Source organism: Siphateles boraxobius, unplaced genomic scaffold, assembly GCF_051911475.1.
Source record: "Siphateles boraxobius isolate OS27281-9 unplaced genomic scaffold, OSU_SipBor_1 26, whole genome shotgun sequence".
NCBI lineage: Eukaryota > Metazoa > Chordata > Actinopteri > Cypriniformes > Leuciscidae > Siphateles > Siphateles boraxobius.
This window is the reverse complement of record NW_027508876.1, coordinates 26,823,170-26,841,897: the sequence shown is the minus strand read 5'-3', so window position 1 is coordinate 26,841,897 and position 18,728 is coordinate 26,823,170. Positions and strand designations below refer to the sequence as shown.

At 36.9% G+C, this 18,728-nt stretch overlaps 2 protein-coding genes across 2 annotated transcripts; both read left to right on the top strand.

Moving 5' to 3' along the window:
• The first annotated feature begins 741 nt into the window (after positions 1 to 741).
• mcm4 (minichromosome maintenance complex component 4) lies at positions 742 to 9,376 on the top strand. The gene is made up of 17 exons (XM_077245228.1): positions 742 to 834; positions 1,830 to 1,887; positions 1,998 to 2,132; positions 2,231 to 2,394; positions 3,431 to 3,541; positions 3,653 to 3,748; positions 3,892 to 3,987; positions 4,814 to 4,952; positions 5,032 to 5,252; positions 5,547 to 5,667; positions 6,448 to 6,707; positions 6,814 to 7,179; positions 7,260 to 7,387; positions 7,833 to 8,040; positions 8,134 to 8,362; positions 8,923 to 9,056; positions 9,155 to 9,376. The coding sequence occupies exons 2-17, from the start codon at positions 1,842 to 1,844 to the stop codon at positions 9,245 to 9,247; spliced, it is 2,547 nt and encodes an 848-aa protein (XP_077101343.1). The 5' UTR covers positions 742 to 834; positions 1,830 to 1,841; the 3' UTR covers positions 9,248 to 9,376.
• Positions 9,377 to 9,957: 581 nt separating this feature from the next.
• ube2v2 (ubiquitin-conjugating enzyme E2 variant 2) lies at positions 9,958 to 18,164 on the top strand. The gene is made up of 4 exons (XM_077245229.1): positions 9,958 to 10,034; positions 11,825 to 11,973; positions 13,038 to 13,163; positions 16,412 to 18,164. The coding sequence occupies exons 1-4, from the start codon at positions 10,019 to 10,021 to the stop codon at positions 16,556 to 16,558; spliced, it is 438 nt and encodes a 145-aa protein (XP_077101344.1). The 5' UTR covers positions 9,958 to 10,018; the 3' UTR covers positions 16,559 to 18,164.
• The last annotated feature ends 564 nt before the right edge of the window (positions 18,165 to 18,728 follow it).

Here is an 18,728-nt window from a genome sequence, read left to right as displayed (position 1 = left end):
AATAAATAAGAATGAAAGCATTGAAAAACGAACTTTAAAAACGTAATGTTGCAGGACATGTTAGAATGCTTATGCATGTGTTCAAAGGATCGGTGAGAGAAAACGAATCTAATGCGCCATTACCAGAATACCTAAATAAATAAATAAGTAAAATTTGATTTTTGGTTGATTATTATTGTTATTAGTAGCTGTAGTAGTGTGTCTGGTGCGAGCTATTATCTGTTCTTTTCATCTGGGTGTTTATTTTATTTTAGAACTCACATTGAACGAACAAATTCAGTAACAAAATACAACAAAGGAACAATAGTCCGATTAAAGCAAAGGAAATCAAAAGAAAATCGTTTTCTAAGGGACGTACAGTTGTTGTTCTGTCACAAACTAGGCTACAATCACATACTAGTAGGCTACATTTGGCCAGAGAATGTGATTTGGCTCATTGAGGCACTTTATCTTGTCAACCACATAGACATCTAGTGGATGTCAGAGGAATTACCTCTATTTACTCTGTGTTGATGTTCTTTCCCGCGAAAACGTCGGACTATACCAAACAGTTGATGGGATTCGTTTACGTCACCCATTCTATAATTGTCAATCTGCAATTAAGAACGTTTGAAAAAGAGTTTACTTTCATTTTAACTATATATAATTGCAATTTTATTGCGTAATCTAAGAAATAACGATTTGTATAGGATTTATGTACCCACGTATCGCACTTCTCCCCCTCTCGACTGATAGTGAGGAGCCTATTCTTGGTTGGTCAAAATTTCCCCGCGAAATTTACGTCACAGACAGTTTCGCGCCACCATTCATATCGGAAGGGAAACAGTGCGAACGGTAAGTGTAATGTTGTGTTATAAACTAAACGTATTTTTAAAAAGTAAACCTAATCACGAAGACCCGAGAACGATCTTGATCAACCGGACGTTAACATAGTGTGTTATGGTTTAAAATAATTGTTATTTTGTATTCTAGTTTTAAGACTCGGTAATGTCATTTTATGAGATGCAGCGTGCTGCTGCTGTTCGCATTCACTGTTACAAAGTTAATATTCATCCTTCTTAATAAAACCCACATATTCCTTTGCCAGATGTGTTCACATAATTAATCTTAGTTGTGTTCTTTTGTGTTGATTTACACGTAGTTTAAATATGAAGTCTGTGTCTGGTTTATTCCTCGTGAATCTCATGCAAACATTAGAATTATTTTAGAGTCTGTTGGCAAAATGAGTGTTGATCATTTGTTTCTATTAATTTTTTTGTGTGGTGCATTGACATCTTTCTTAAAGGTATCACAGTGATGTGATAATGATCTAATTAGTTTCCTTTTGGGGAAAAAAATCATAGGCCTGTTGTCAATACAAAAATATTGACAATTTATAATAACTAAAAGTCATTAACGTACAAGATATATACTCTCTATATGTAGATATAGAGAGTATATATCTTTTTATATGTAGAAACTGGATAATAAATATATTATATGTTAAACTGTATTATAAGGTTTCATTGTTACTGTGCAATTATATATTTAAGTACTGAGTAATATTAACTAACAACATGTATGTACTGTGGGCTTAAAATTAGCTTTGTTTTAGGGTTAGTTGCATGTAATTATGCATAATTTACTGTTATTACTGTGGTAAGTACATGTAACAAGGACACTGTAAAATAAAGTGTTACCTAAACATGCAACTATTATAATTTTTTATGAACTGAAGTTGTTCAAATTAAATTGTTTATATAATGTAATATTTAATTATTCAAATAGTTTAGAAATTATTTTAATGAATTTTTGTTCCAGTTCACTAATTTTGAGTTTAAACTTTTCAGTTTTGAGTCAAGATGTCTTCACCATCATCTCAGAGCCGTAAGAGAGACCCTCCGACCCGTGAGTCCACACCATTCACTATATGCTGGCATGCATGTGGTTTTTAATTTTTAGTATTTTCTCATCAGGTTTGTCTTTGACAGTTGCTAACCAGGTTTGTGTGTTTGCAGCCGCGAGCGAGGACCCCCTCTCCCCGCCGTCTCAGCGCTCCAGAGCCCATGACACGTCCACAGAGCTTCAGCCCATGCCCACATCTCCAGCCATGGACAACTCTCTGTTCTCCAGCCCTATGGCTCCACGCTCTGGTACGACTCAAACTCAACATCATATTTGCATTGAAATGAATTGCTCATGTATTTGAATTGGGGGAAGATCTCTAACCATCAGGATTTGTTTCATCCAGTCCTGCAGAGCGAGATCGATGCCAGTTCTCCGCTGATGTACGGCACTCCCAGCTCCAGGGTGGAAGGAACGCCCCGCAGCGGCATCCGCGGGACACCAGCACGGCAGCGGCCCGACCTGGGATCCGTGCGGAAAGCTCCGCAGGTCGACATGCACTCGGAGCCGGTGAGGGAAATCCTTATCATTTGTCAGTTAGTTTTAGAGTTTAATCTCTTCGTTTTTGACTCCCTGGGTGAGTTTTTAATAAATGTAATTTGTTAAAGGGATTTTAACAAATTAGTTTTTGACTCCCTGGGTGAGTTTTTAATAAATGTAATTTGTTAAAGGGATAGTTCACCCAAAAATTAAAATTTTGTCATTTACTCACCCTTAATGTTCAAGTGTTTTAGTCTTCTGTTGTAGGAAATAGTTGGAAAAGTATGTGAAGCGCTTCCATGTATAGCGCTTTGAGTGCAGAGAAAAGCGCTATATAAATGTAATGAATTATTAACATTTTTCAAAATATATCTTATAAGTGTTATATAAACTTATAAGGTCTTATAAGTGTTCATATTTTACTGTGTTTTAAGGCTATGGATTTATTTTTGTGGTTTATTCATGAGCGTCAATCAGGCTGTGATCAAAGACAAAAAAAAAATTCCCATTCAATATGACTTACGAAAAAAAAATAACGATGGTTGGTATTATTCAAAATTATAATTTATTATTTAAATTCTAAAAATTCAACAAATCAAAATTAGGAAACAAAAATTAAACATTATTAAAGAAATATATCATTGCGAAAATACTATTGTACTGGGTCATATTTAAGGTTGAAAATGCAGAAATCCATATTTGGGTTATCTTAAACTAAAAACATTTTTGTTCATTGGGAAAAAAGCTAAAATATAAATGAAACTAAAATATGAAATGTTGCCATGGCCAGTTAAAATTAAATGTTTAATTTGAAGCACTAAAATTGCTAACTGGAAATAAAAACTGAATTAAAAATTACTTAAAATTGAAAATAAACACTGAAAATAGAAAGCTAATTTAAAATATTAATAAATATAATAGTGTATAGATAGTATAGAGAAATTAACTGCAATAGCATATATTGTGATAAAATAACACTAATCCATATGAATACAGAACAATCACATCCATAAAAGTCAATATGTATAATTTGTGTGTGTGTGTGTGTGTATCTGGTGATTTTCAGCCGTCTGGAGACGCAGCAGCCGGCAGTGAACAGGGGACAGGAGCCGCGGGACAGAGGCTGGTGATCTGGGGGACTGATGTCAATGTGGGAACCTGCAAGGAGAAGTTTCAGGTGTGTCTGAAGTCTGAGTATCTACACCCATTCACAGATGACTGACAAAAAGCTTGTCTTGTCCGTGGCTAAATTAACTTTTGTTGAGAATCTGTATTATTGTTTTTTCAGCGTTTCCTTCAGCATTTCACAGACCCCGACTCCAAAGAGGATGAGAATGCTGGTCTGGATCTGAATGAGCCTCTCTATATGCAGAAGCTGGATGAGGTGAGAAGTGCAGTGCTCATTGGAAAGCCTCAAAAGGGGTAACAATTGGTCGCTTGGATGTGAAGTAGTTCATGTTTGGTCATGCAAAATCCTTAATATCCAGTTCTTGTGTAATAATATTGAAGATTTGTTTGTGTTCTCAGATCAGTGTTGTTGGAGAGCCGGTATTGAATGTGAACTGCAGTCACATTCAGACTTTTGACGCTGATCTCTACCGCCAGCTGATCTGTTATCCGCAGGTAAGACCAACCGCAGCATCAGGTGAAATCAGCCCAATATATACAAATTGACACTACCGTTCAAACGATTGGGTTCCGTAAGTGCGTTTTCACACCTGACTCATTTGGAGCGTTCGATTCGGAACCTGGTGCATTAGTTCAGTTCATTTAGGCATATATGAACACGCTAAAATCACATGCTCAGATTCACACCAAAACAATTGGTCCAAGATCACCTGAGCCAGGTGGAGAGGTTCGCTTGTGGTGAGAAAACAATCTGGCCCACCAACCAGGCTGTTGCTCTGTTCAGAAATGTTTCCTTGTGAAAGTGAACCGAACCAAGAAGAAATTGCAACATTTTGACAATTTAAATCCTTGTTTCGGAACAAAGCAAAGATTTTACAGGTCTGAACACACTAATATTTTTATTTTTTTAAAGAAATTAGTAATTCTATTCCGCAACGGTTCATTAAATTGATCAAAAGTGACAGTAAAGACATTTCTATAGTGTTACAAAAGATTTCTTTCTATATATCAAAGAATCATCAAAAAATTTGTTTTCCACAAAAATATGAAGCAGCACAACTTTTTTCAACATTGATATTAATAATAAATGTTTCTTGAGCAGCAAATCACCATATTAGAATGATTTCTGAAGGATCATGTGACACTGTAGACTGGAGTAATGACTGGAGCTTTGCATCACAGGAATAAAATATATTCTAAAATATTAATATAATATAAATACAGCCTTGGTGAGCAGAAGAGATTTCTTTAAAAACATAAACCCCTAGTTTATTATATTGTCACTTTGACTATTGAAAGTCTTTCACTCTTATCCTTACAGGAAGTCATCCCCACTTTCGACATGGCCGTCAATGAGCTCTTCTTTGACCGTTTCCCAGACTCTGTGTTGGAGCATCAGATCCAGGTGCGTCCCTACAGCGCAGTGAAAACCAGAAACATGCGCGCACTCAACCCTGAAGGTAAGAAACCCAGCAAGCTGGTGATGTTTACTGATGAATGCGTGCACCCGTCACATCATCGTCTCTTGTTTCCGTTCAGACATTGACCAGCTCATCACTATCAGTGGGATGGTGATCCGCACCTCTCAGCTGATCCCTGAGATGCAGGAGGCGTTTTTCCGCTGTCAGGTGTGTGCGTTTAACACGCGTGTGGAGGTGGACCGCGGACGCATCGCTGAACCTGCCGTCTGCCGCAACTGCAACACCACACACAGCATGGCACTGGTGCATAACCGCTCGGCCTTTTCCGACAAACAAATGGTGAGTTGTTGAGATTTTTATTGTATTTTTTCATACCATTGGTCTCCACATTATAAATGAGACCATGTGACTCATCCTGACCAGTACTGGCAGTCATGTTCTGTTTTCATTTATCAACTTAACTAAATAGTGCTGTTGAGGTTGTTGTTGTTTTTTGCACATCATATCATGCTGGTTAAGAAAGGGTTTCTTTTGTAATGGCATTTGTATACTAGTTGACCAGAACAAAAATTGAGACCAATTATGAAGGCAAGCATTATTGGGGACTTTTATGTTTTTTTATATATCTGATAGATAAAACTGCAGGAATCTCCAGAGGACATGCCAGCTGGTCAGACGCCCCACACCACAGTCGTCTACGCTCACAATGACCTAGTGGACAAAGTGCAACCTGGAGACAGAATAAACATCACTGGTACGTCCTGTTGTCATTTAAGCTTCATGTGGCCTTATATAACTAGTACTGAAGGATCGTTCTCCCAAAAATTAAAATGTTGTCATCACTTACCTTCAAGTTGTTCTAAACCTCTATGAGTTTCTTTCTTCTGTTGAACACAATGATATTTTAAAGAATGTTGGTAACCATACAGTTGACGGCAGCCATTGACTTCCATAGTAGGAAAAAATAAAGTCAACTGGTGCCGTCAAATGTCTGGTTACCAACATTATTTAAAATAACTTATTTTGTGTTCAACAGAAGAAAGAAACTCATACAGGTTTGGAACAACGCGAGGGTAAGTAAATGAAAGCATTTTCATTTTTGGGTGAACTATCCCTTTAATGTTGTTAGCTGATGAGTAAATTATGTTTTTGAAAGAAGTCTCTTCTGCTCACCAAGGCTGCATTTATTTGAACAAAAATACAGGAAAAACTCAGATTTTCTGAGACATTATTACTATTTAAAATAATGTTGTTCTATTTTAATATACTTAATTTTATTTCTGTGGTGCAAAGCTGAATTTTCATCAGCCATTACTCCAGTCTTCTGTGTCACATGATGCTTCAGAAATCATTCTCATATGCTCCATGCACTATATATATAGAGCATGATTGCATGGAGTTGTTTTTTTTTAGGCTTAAAATGTATTTTTCTTTAATAAAGGTTAAAAAAAAATTAAGTTCAACCAGTCCTTTTGTATTATGTGAGAACTGGTATTTTGTGAAGACTAACCAGCATATCTGTTATTCTACTCAGGCATTTACAGAGCCGCCCCTATGCGTCTGAACCCACGGCAGAGCCAGGTGAAGTCTGTGTACAAAACCCACATCGACGCCATTCACTTCCGCAAGACAGATGAGAAGCGTCTTCATGGACTGGATGAGGACAGTGACCACAAGCTCTTCACTAAAGACAGAGTCGCCATGCTCAAAGAACTAGCCGCAAAACCGGACGTCTACGAACGCCTGTCCTCTGCCCTGGCGCCCAGCATCTATGAACACGAGGACATCAAGAAAGTACGTTTTCATAGTTACTGGTTAAGCCTGCCTCGTCTTTTTTTCTTGCAACAGATATAATTAAATGTTTCTCAGGATGCGAGTTGATGGTAGGCATTTTTTTCAGGGCATCCTGTTGCAGTTATTTGGTGGGACCCGTAAGGACTTCACTCAGACGGGCCGCGGGAACTTCCGCGCAGAGATCAACATCCTGCTTTGTGGCGATCCGGGTACCAGTAAATCCCAGCTGCTCCAGTACGTGTTTAACCTCGTTCCTCGCGGGCAGTACACGTCCGGGAAAGGATCCAGCGCCGTCGGCCTCACAGCCTATGTGATGAAGGACCCGGAAACCCGGCAGCTGGTTCTGCAGACCGGAGCGCTCGTGCTCAGTGACAACGGCATCTGCTGCATCGACGAGTTTGATAAGATGAGCGACAGCACGCGATCTGTGCTGCATGAAGTCATGGAGCAGCAAACGCTCTCTATTGCCAAGGTGTGGGCGGTGCTTAAACAGTAACTTGCGATTGAGTGAATGATTTTGTTAGGACAGATAATAAAGTTTTTGTGTCATAGGCTGGGATCATTTGCCAACTTAATGCTCGGACCTCCGTCCTCGCCGCAGCCAATCCGGTGGGGTCTCAGTGGAACCCCAAAAAGACGACTATAGAAAACATCCAGCTGCCTCACACACTTCTGTCCAGGTAAAAACAAAACATGACAGTATTTAACAGTTAATGTCCATAATAATATGTATTTCTATCAATTTCCGACAATTGAGTGGGATGTAAGGTAGGGAGAGAAATGTTTATCCATCAAGATTAGATTTGATTGTGAGCTACGTTCAAAATAAGTCTGTTTTGCTCACCAAGGCTGCATTTATTCGATCAAAAATACAGTAAAAACACTAATATTCTGATATTTTTGCAATTAAAAGTAACTTTTATTTTTGAAATGTGATATATACCTGTGATCTAGGCTGAATTTTCAGCATCATTACTCCAGTCTTCAGTGTCACATGATCCTTCAGAAATCATTCTAATATGCTGATTTGCTGCTCAAGGAACATTTCTTAATATTATCAATGTTGAAGCCCCCAGCTTTTTGTAGCCTCATCCAAGTGTTTCTCTAAAAATCTCTTGTTCTTAGGTTTGATTTGATCTTCCTAATGCTGGACCCTCAGGACGAGGCGTATGACAGACGTCTCGCACACCATCTCGTGGCTCTGTATTATCAGAGTGAAGAGCAGATTGAAGAGGAGCATCTGGACATGGCCGTGCTGAAAGACTACATCGCCTTTGCTCGTACATCTGTGCATCCCCGACTCAACGAGGAAGCTAGTCAGGCCCTTATTGAGGTATATAAACACAATATAGGTCAAGGCACCTGCAGTAGTATAGTGTCACATGTAATATTTAATGTTTGCCATTTTTAATTTTGACCCTTGCAGGCCTATGTAGACATGCGTAAGATCGGCAGCGGTAGAGGTATGGTGTCCGCGTACCCCCGTCAGCTGGAGTCTCTCATCAGACTGTCTGAAGCGCACGCTAAAGTGCGTTTCTCAAGCAAAGTCGAAACCATCGATGTGGAGGAAGCCAAGAGACTACACAGGGAGGCCCTGAAACAGTCCGCCACTGATCCCAGGACAGGATTCGTGGATATCTCCATCCTCACCACAGGTACGAGTTAGACAACTGTCTGTACTGGTCAGCTTGAGTCACATGGTCTCATTTTCTTGTGCAGATATACCTATATATATATATTGAGTGGGATGTAAGGAGTGGATAAATTTACCTGGTTGTAGTTTCTAATTAAGGTTAAATAGTAAGCCTATACCCGAATGTTGTTGAATCAACCACATTGGAGTCCAGAATGGGATTTCCTGTGCCTAAACAACTGGCCAATAGAAGTTGCAATAGTCTTTTCTATTGTGATGTAAATCCGAGTAAAATGGCTTCTTGAATGAGGAAAAAAATGTAAAGTGAAAAAAAGAAAAAAATTTAAAGCGCAAGTTTGCAGTCAGTTGTGGATGATGTTTAGTCCCACTCTCCTTTGAGACACGTCAGGAAAAGAACACCGCATATAATAATGATATGTTCATGGATAAATAATTTATAATAAGCTCTGCAACATTCTGTAAAAAAAATAAGATAATCAGACCAATCATCTCTTAACTAGTACCTGTGAATGTCATGCAAAGTAGAGAGTCTGATGGTTTTGATTGGTTGGTTCTGTACAGGTATGAGTGCTACAGCACGCAAGCGCAAGGAGGAAGTGGCTCAGGCACTGAAGAAGCTCATCCAATCAAAGGGCAAAACACCAGCTATGAAGTACCAACAGTTGTTTGACGACCTTCGTGGCCAGTCAGAAGCGGTATGCTTTTTTTTATTATTATTATTTTAATGATACTAATAATGTATAAGATAATCCAACTATAAATCTTAACTTAAAATGTTTTCCTCCAATTTCAGGCCATTACTAAGGACATGTTTGATGAGGCCCTCAGAGCCCTTGCTGATGAAGATTATCTGACAGTCACAGGAAAGACTGTTCGGCTTCTGTGAATGCTTACTATGCCTGGCTGCTGCTTCCTCTTTTGTCCTATTTTCTTTTTCTATAGAGCAATTATTGTTAATAGTCATATGTATGGAGCCTTTCTGGATGCAATAAATGAGTTTTGTTGTTCAAGAGAAGATTTTGTAAATACTGTGGTTTATAGCTGTTATTTACATAAACATGCAAAGCATCAAATCACTGACCTAAATCAGTTGCATTGACTTTCCACTGGTGTTAGTAAAGTTAAAACCTCAAAGAATGGCTTAAACAAGGTGCAAAACCTAAACAGTGTATAGTGAGACAAATAGACATTATAAAAACACTTTAGTTAACTGTATAGTCGCACACAGGAAGTCAAGCATTGAATAGTTTTCAGAAGTTATCAAATATAGCTGGATTATTTATACAATGGCAATACAATTAACCGGATGCCTACCAGGATGAAAATAAATGGTGTCAATTTGGTTAATTTAACCATCTTACAAATTGTATATAATCTACATTTAGTATTTGAGACTGAGATAAACAAATTTCCACGTTACCAATTAAAACATTTTCTCCACCTAAAACACGACAACATGCTATAGACATAATAGTTAAATTACTTAAACGGCCTTAAATGTTACACTGTGATATAATGCTGTCATATAAATTATATATTTTAAAAAATCTTTGTAGTGGAGCCACACCCCTCCTCTCTTACTACAGCACTGCGCTAATTAGTCACATGACCCAACGACGTCACGCTTTCGTATGCTTTTGGATTCGGGCAGAAGAAGATGGCGGCCTCCTCAGGTTAGTCTCACAATCTCTTCAATCCTCGCGGTCCTCCGGGGCTTTTTTTTAAACCTGAAGCGCCAAGCACATGCTTCACAATCCCATATGCATTATCCGAGAGGTTTACCGTGCTCTAATGCATTCGTTTACTTAACTTAACAGACCTGTGTGCAGTTTGAACTGTGTGTGTATGTGTGTGTGTGGAGTAGCATCGAGCTAACGGCCCACAAACAGACCTGTAGTTTAAAACTAACATCAGATTTATTTTATATTATCAGCTAATGAATAATAGGGGCACACATTGAGAATAATTGTGCATTTATATGGTACCGAGGCATTGATAAAATGCTGTATGTTGCAGTTGGGCGGGTACATCGGTGCAAATGTGAGGCGAGGCGGAGCATTGACGCGCGTGCTGCTGCTGCTGGTTCCGTCCAGTGCCGTGACAATACGGGCCTTTAACTGATGTTTATGTGTCAGAACCTCAGCAGGTTAAAACAGCCTCACATAGTCATTTAAACCTTTTAAAGATAATAAGTATATGGAAAAGTGCGTAATGATTGTGTAATATATATATATATATATATAATCACTCATTTACACTCTGGTGTAAAGCCATTTTAACAATATAGCCTACATGACGTTTACAGTTTATGAGGGGCTAATTTATACAGAGGAGACCTTTAAACCCATTAAATCTCAGATAATTTGAGAAATTCATTGTAATTGTTTATTATTGTATGTAGCTGCAAATTAGAGCAGATCTAGTATATATTAATTTCAAATGACATTTTTAGGGTTTATATGTAAAGAACGTCACATCTTAAACATGTATTTTAAACGTTAACTTGGATCTTTAGAGAAAATTGCATTGCATTTGCACAAGCTAGTTTGCACACACCTGCACATCTTTCTTGACACAGAATAAGATGCATGTAAATGAAGTTTAAGATTTGTATGTTCACATATTTTAAGGTCGGATGCATCAGCCAATCTTTATTTTTCCGCGTCTTGGCCATAAGATTTTGAGGAAGTGAGAAACTGTGATAGAGAATGGGTGTCATTTCCTGAGTCATTCACAGATGAGTTATCAGTCTTTTCTAGACTCTCATATGAACTTGCAAATCTCGTACCTCCACTTTCTCAACGCTAGAGTATCTATAAAAACACTAGATCGCTAATCAGTGTTGAAATGCACAGTTTATTAAAGTGTTAAATTTGAAACGGCACAGATTTTGTGACATGCACTTAAATGTGCTTAGTTACATTATTATTTTTCTCTTGCTGATCAGACCGTTCTGTTCTCTTCTGTTTATGAAGATTGAAGAAGACAGTGAGATCCCTCATACAGTCATTGTTTTGTTTGAAAAAGAATTTAAACTAATTGTTTTCCCAGCCAGTGCAAATAAATACACATCAAATGTACCTCAAATATGAGGTTTTGCTCATCCACGAATTAAGGAAAATATATGCTGATTTCATTTTAAATGAAAACGCAACCGTCTGAAATGTTTGTAAAAATATACAAAAACTGTGAAATTAAAGTAAAGATTCACCTTACTATCCCGCCCTGTTCAATTCTGTTTTTACTTTTGAAAATTTTAGAGAATTTTATAATTGAGATATCTCTAGAATTAATACGAGCTCTTTAAAACTGCATGTGTAATAATAATACATTTTTCCAACTCTTGTGTTCTTCATCTAAAATATTTTAAACATGTCAAATCTCTACCCGGCTGTGAACAGAGTTTTACTGACTAGTCCGAGAGAGGCACTGTCCTTAATGAATTGTCTTTGTGTTCTTGCAGGAGTTAAAGTCCCTCGCAATTTTCGTTTGTTGGAAGAGCTTGAGGAAGGACAGAAGGGTGTCGGTGATGGGACAGTGAGCTGGGGTCTGGAGGATGATGAGGATATGACTCTCACACGGTGGACGGGCATGATCATCGGACCGGCACGAGTATGTTTGCTGTTTAACCATGTTTATGTAGCGGTTAAATGACAGCAATACGGTTGACTCATCTTACAAAATTATTACATTCTTCAAATGTTGTGTTGAGGAATCAGGCTTCTTCTTTTTTTTTAAGTTCCGCTGTCATACAATTTTATAGCGTGGCTGAAATCTTGGACACCAGTAAATAGCATGCCTTCATACTGACGCATGACAGCTGGTGGTGTAGATTAAAGATAAAGATGCATGGCATGAAGAGCAGTACTGCAGCAGAAACCTTCTTTAGTGGTTTATGTATTTGTTCAAACTGGCAACATTATTTATTGGGCTGGAAATGTGGCCCGCTTCTGGCTATGTGCTATACTGTGATTTAGTTTCATTTGCTTAATGGCTGAATGAAACCTGTCTAGGTCACATTTCACCCAAAAATGCTAGAAATTTTGCATAAAGATAATAAATCAGATTTTAGCACCACTTGCAATGACATTACTTTCATGACAATTAAGCACTTTTGTTATAAATTAAATTTATGCTGATTTTAATCAAATCATTTTTTTCACTCTACAGTAATGAGAATTATGCTGAATTGTTATGGAAATAATCTCACTGGGCAAATAATCTTAATTAATATGATTACATTTAATTAGTGTTGATTTTGAGGTGTAATATGAACTACAGCTTTCTTCATTAGATTCCCCTCTAGTGTTATTAAATAGACAAAGTAAGATAATTGTAAAACTGAAAAGGAAAAAAAGAGACATAGTCATTAAAACTATTCAGCTAGCATGAAAATACAAGGTCATTTTGAGTGGATGAAATTGGTAAAATCCTTTCTGTTTGATAGACCATCATTTAAAACTAAAAGTGTAGTGAGATGTGTTTCCATCTGTACTCCATCATTGTGTGCTGCTATCGTATAGAACACTGAAAAACATTACGTCAGCATGTGAAGCGTGATATATTTTTTTCCGAGTTGTGTAGGTCTATTCTCTTTGATGTGTTTGTTATCCTCTCACTTTCATGTTCCATTTGGTATTTCGCCTTTAACCTTTGACTTTTTCCTCATTTCTCAGACTAATTATGAAAACAGGATATACAGCCTGAAAGTGGAGTGCGGACCTAAATATCCCGAATTACCACCGAATGTTAGATTTGTTACAAAAATTAGCATGAATGGAATAAATAATTCCAATGGGATGGTAAGTTGAATCATTTTTATAACTGACTATTTTGAGTGTTATTTTACCAGCGTACTGTCTGTTGTGTTTGAGATCATTAAAGTGCAAAGTACAGAAATGTGACGTTGCAGTTATGTTCATACTGATGCAGAAAAGAGTCACATCAGTACTGCAGAGTAGGGACGTTTTTCTCTGTGCCTGCCTAAGCAGAACCAATAATGAATCTCAAACATGTGTAATGAGATTCAGCTGGAGACAGAATACAAAAGGAGCCGCAGAAAATTAAACGCTTTATTATAGGGCTGCAACAACTAATCGATAAAATCGATTATAATCGATTATGAAAATCGTTGTCAACGAATGTCATTATCGATTAGTTGGTCTGCTTACGTCACGGGGAGCGTTTACTGGTACGCACACACACGCAAGGTCTCTCTCCCTCAGGCGCTCTGCCGAGCGCGCGCGTTACACGGTTTGGAGCAGTCTCTTACGTCTCGCATGCGCGCTCTTGCTTGCGCGCTCTAGATTTCGGGAGTTTGAACTAATTCGCGGGCATCAGGGAGCCGCAATCAATATGCGGGAGACTCCCGGGACTTCCGGGATCTTGGGATGTCTGTATTTTGTCTCGAGCATCAGGTTGTGCAATCAGTTCGCTCGCAACGTAATTGATGGATTAAAATAGCGCTACCGCAGAAATAGGTTAAATTAAAACGGTTTTTACAAAGCGAAGCACTAAATATAAAGGCAGTTAATAACAGCAGCAGTAAAATATTAATTTTTAGTCACTGTACTCAGTGGTTTTCAGCGAATGCTTGTGCACTAATGCATAATTTCTCCTGTCCTTTACTCAAGCCTGTTAGCTTGCTGGCTAACGTTACCTCCATTCCGTTCTCTTTTTATAGCATTTGTCTACTAAGTTTTAATTGTTTTTCAAACGCGATCTACTGCGGCTCTACATTCACACAATTGTTTTCAGTCTTTCTATATTTATTTAATCAATTTATCCTTATATTATATTCTTTTATATATTATATATAATATATATTATATTCTTTATCCTTATATTCCTTATATATAATTAATTTTAAATAAAAATTAAATGAATTATAAATTTTAGATGTTTTTAGTTTGTTTTTAGTTCAGATATTCACATCTGAACAACATGTCTGTGTAAATTTGTTTTAACAAAAATTGTGTTAAAACATAATATGTTGGATATCATTTTTTTAACAATAATCATGTTTGTCAACTTGCCATCAGCAATTATCATTAAAAAGTGCAAAAGCTACACATTGAGTTTTACTAATATCAATATTTGCATTGTTTTTAAAGTACACTTTTACACATAAATACCCTGATTTACGGTTTTATTTAGTTATAATAAAAAAAAATCTAATTTAATTTCTACCCGATTAATCGATTAATCGAAAAAATAATCGTCCGATTAATCGATTATCAAAATAATCGTTAGTTGCAGCCCTACTTTATTACACCACAGAGGATTGATATATTTTTTAAATTATCTTCTGTGTGTTCTTTTTAATGATCGGTCCAAATATGCGATATTCTGTTGGATATAGAATCAAGATCTTTGTGCTGTTTGCCAAGTGGAAATATATTGATTTTGAAAAATGAAAAAATCATTTTGCAAGCTAATTTGTTGAAACAATTTGCGGGGAATAGGGTCAGCCCTGTCACTTTTATATTAAATTTACCTCTAGGCAAGTACAAACAAAATAAAAGTAAAACAAACACATACAGCTAATTATATAAGGATGCCTGTTTTCAACTGAAATGAGAAGAAAGCATTGGGAAAATGACTGTAAAAATCTTTTCAAACTGAAGATTTCACCCTTTGCACAAAGTTTCTTATTTTCTGTTGCTAGATTACATCCAGTGACACATCAAGCTACCCTAAACTTTATAGTTCTGATAAAACTTAATCATCTGGCACATCAGGAGATTTAGGCCTGTTTGATCAATTTTTATTGGGCAGTTTGATTAGCGACACTCCGATCCCTTAAGTGGAAAAGTGTTACACAGGGTTTGTTACGCCGTTTGGAAAAGTATGGAATTTGATTTGAGTAATTTCCAGGTCTGGATATAATATGGAAAAAATAAAGGTTTCTACAATTAAGAATTTTTAGAAATTAGGTATTTCTAAAAACACATTTATCATTCAGGCTCCGTGTTTAAATGGCAAAAGTTTAGGGATCATTTAGAGATTGTCGAACATGACTGAATGAATTCAAGGCGCACATTTCATTTCACAACACTGTCTTTTACGTAAGTGAGTCTCTTTTGAACTTCACTCCAGTATCAAACCGATGTGTCAGATGTGAATATATGCCATTTATAAAGCGTTTTAGGTTTCTTGTCATCAGTAATAAAAAATATTTACAGATCACCGTACTATATACCAAATGTAATGCTGTAAGAACCATTTATCTTAAATATGGTCTGAAAAATCTACAGAGAGGTTTGGAAATTTGAGCCTTTTGAAATGGAAAATGTGTAAGATCCCTGGATATAGGAACAGTTTTTTTTTGTTTTTTTTTTGCATATCATTACAATGACTTCAACCACTTTGCTTTTCTAGTTTAAGCTGTTACTATTTTTTCCTTTTTAGCTTGTTGGTAAATTTTCTTTTCATGAAAATCTCATCTAAGACCATTGACAAGTTTCGGGTTGAAGTTGAGCTGTATCGATTGCATTTGTGGCATATTTTGATATTTGCACCGACAATAGTTTTGTATCATCCTTCAGTTTTTTTTATGCAAATATCACACCTACAGTAACCCCACCAATATAAGTTAACCAGGTTAGTCTGAAAATAGAAATGTGAAACTGGTATTTTTTAGTTCAGATGGGACTTTTTTCTTGCCAAATGAACTTTTGATTGTGCTACCAATATAATGATTTTCTTACCAGGAAGTACAATGTTTAAATTTTGTGGCTTTTAAAACTGCGTATTTTATTCAATGTTTACCGTCCGACTCGTGTATTTTTATTGTGGGTTACTATAACCACCATTCTTTCTTTTTTATAACTGGGGAACAAATTGAAATTGTCACAAATTCTGTTGACAGATTTTAACTTGTATTAAACCCCAAAAAAACATTTCTTTAATAAATCCTGTTTATTCTTTATTTAATTTTGTGACATGATTTGTGCAATGCAAATTGACTTGCAGCATTCGGTTGTATCTTAAATCATGTAACTCATTTCTGCACGTCCCCTCCCTTTCTTTCTGTCTCTTTCTGTTTCAGGTGGATGCACGTAGCATACCAATTCTAGCAAAATGGCAAAACTCATATAGCATTAAAGTCGTTCTTCAAGAGCTAAGGCGTCTTATGATGTCCAAAGAGAATATGAAGCTTCCTCAACCACCGGAAGGACAGACGTACAGCAATTAATTGTAAATGATTGTTATGACCCTCTGTCTTAAACCTTACTCTCTTAGAAATGTCTTGTAAATCATCAGAAAAACAAAACTATTGCTCACTTCACACTCAAACAGTCTCCGCTGCAGGAGCGCAATTGGACATTTATAATAGTTTTGCTTGAGAAGCAAAGAAAGGAAAATGCTTATATTGTGTGGCACCATGTTCTGTTTTGAAATCAAGAGTGCACAAATCTCTCTCTTCCAGTTACATTTAGACCGACCACAAGCTTTATGTTGATGAACTGAATCCTGTCAGCATAGACGCAGAAAGAAGGCATGCTAGGTGAGGTTTATACAGATCTGTTCATTTTAAGTTAAAGTAATGGGACACCAAAACTAAAAAAAATTAGGATGCATAAAGAATGGCATGCTTATTAAAAAAAAATGAGGAGAAAAAAAAGGAAACATAAAAAAGCAGCTGAGTAAGTTGTAAGTTAACGTTTAAAGAACCTTTTTGCGTGTGTATCTGAACCCCTCACTGACAATAACGTTAAGGGTCCTAAATGTGTGCCTGTAGTCTTCTAGTAGACTTTCTCTTCTGTTCGGTTTTTATTTTTAATGTCTGTATTTGACACAATCGCTTTGTTTCAGCGTGTTGTAAACGGATGCTCTGTTCTGTTCTGAAATCAAGCCGTGCACAAGGATCTGTCGGGTGCATTAAAATGTGACTCTCCAACCCGCTGTCAGGCTCTGTTTATACACGAGTCCATCACACGCCACTGAGATGTTACTGTACGAATAAAGCAGCAAACCCTTGCCATTCAGGGACGGGATACGGAGAGTGTCCGACTCGCTGTTTTGCATCGTTTGAATGACACAGCCTTATTTTTACAGTGATAGATTCATTTTATACATCAAACCTAGCAGTAAGCACTCCCATTCACCTCATTTCACTGCAAGGTAACTAAACATAAGTGTGTGTTGTGATACATAACATTTGAATTGCTCATCACAAGTTTATCTGATGCATTTGAACGTTTTACACACTTCGTAAGGTGACGTACTGTGAAAATCCTTTACAAGTGAGATTGAGGTAGGGTGTTTTCATTAGGAATCACTGATTGTGTTAATGATTAGATAAGCTGTACGCTTGACCACAGTGCTTTACGACTCCACCTGTAACTGCAAAGGCATGCTGTAATGTAGCTTTCATCACAACACCAACTAGTACTTCAGTAATTATAACATTAGAAGCACTGTTATAATCCTTAGGTACTCAAACAAAGTTAATCATTGAATTAAATTGTAATTCCAGCGAATGGTCAGGGTTTGTTGTGCTGTTGTTCATTTATGCTTCGGTTGGCTATGACCTTTTTATTAAAGTCTTCATTAGCAAAAACTAATAGGCAGTTATCGTGGAAATTAATAAATGTAGTGGCAGTTTTCTTACGGTCTCTACAATTTCAGAGCCACAAATGAAATCACCCTGTAATGCATCCAAGGAACTTTTTCTTTTCTCCTCCATGTTCATGTTTTTCTTTCTTTTCTTATTTTTTAAAGACATATAATCAGATTAAGTTGAATATGTGACACCGGGGCTTATGTTCAGAGTAATAAAACAAACGTTGTGGAACACACTCGGTTCTTACTCTGGTCATTTTTTGCAGGATGTCTTGAAGTATTTGTGCAATTAATATTAAAAAGATGGGTTGAAATAATTGTTTTATTTACCACACAACATTTAGCTTGTGATTCACAGGTTCCAAAAGGGGGTTTTCACAGAGATTCTATGGAAGAACTTTTCTGGGTTCCCCAAAAAAACTTGAAGTAGTGTGAAGAATATATAAAAATAAATCTAAAGAACCTTTTATGGAATGGAAAGGTTCCATGGATCTTGAAGGCTCTTCATGGAACCATCAATGCCAATAAATAAGCTTTATTTTACTGTTGGGGCAGTACCCTCAAAAGTACTCCCTTTCTAGCCCTACTACTATGTACTTTTGCCCCCGGTTTCACAGACAAGCTGTTTTAACTGAAAGCAACGTGATCTGGAATATCTTAGAATCTGCAAGTGCCATCATTTTGTCTCGATCACACCAGTAATCTTTTTTTCTAAGGCATGTTTATAAAATCTACTTAAATGTCCTAATTGAACTAAGGCCTAATCCTGGCTTTATCTAAGCCCTGTCTGTGAAACCAGG

Coding starts and splice junctions, on each gene's coding strand:
- mcm4 (XM_077245228.1), top strand. CDS start 1,842: ATGTCTTCACCATCATCTCAGAGCCGTAAGAGAGACCCTCCGACCC. Junction 2,395..3,430: donor TCGACATGCACTCGGAGCCG/GTGAGGGAAATC, acceptor GGTGATTTTCAG/CCGTCTGGAGACGCAGCAGC. Junction 9,057..9,154: donor TTCGTGGCCAGTCAGAAGCG/GTATGCTTTTTT, acceptor CTCCAATTTCAG/GCCATTACTAAGGACATGTT.
- ube2v2 (XM_077245229.1), top strand. Junction 11,974..13,037: donor TGATCATCGGACCGGCACGA/GTATGTTTGCTG, acceptor CTCATTTCTCAG/ACTAATTATGAAAACAGGAT. Junction 13,164..16,411: donor TAAATAATTCCAATGGGATG/GTAAGTTGAATC, acceptor TTTCTGTTTCAG/GTGGATGCACGTAGCATACC.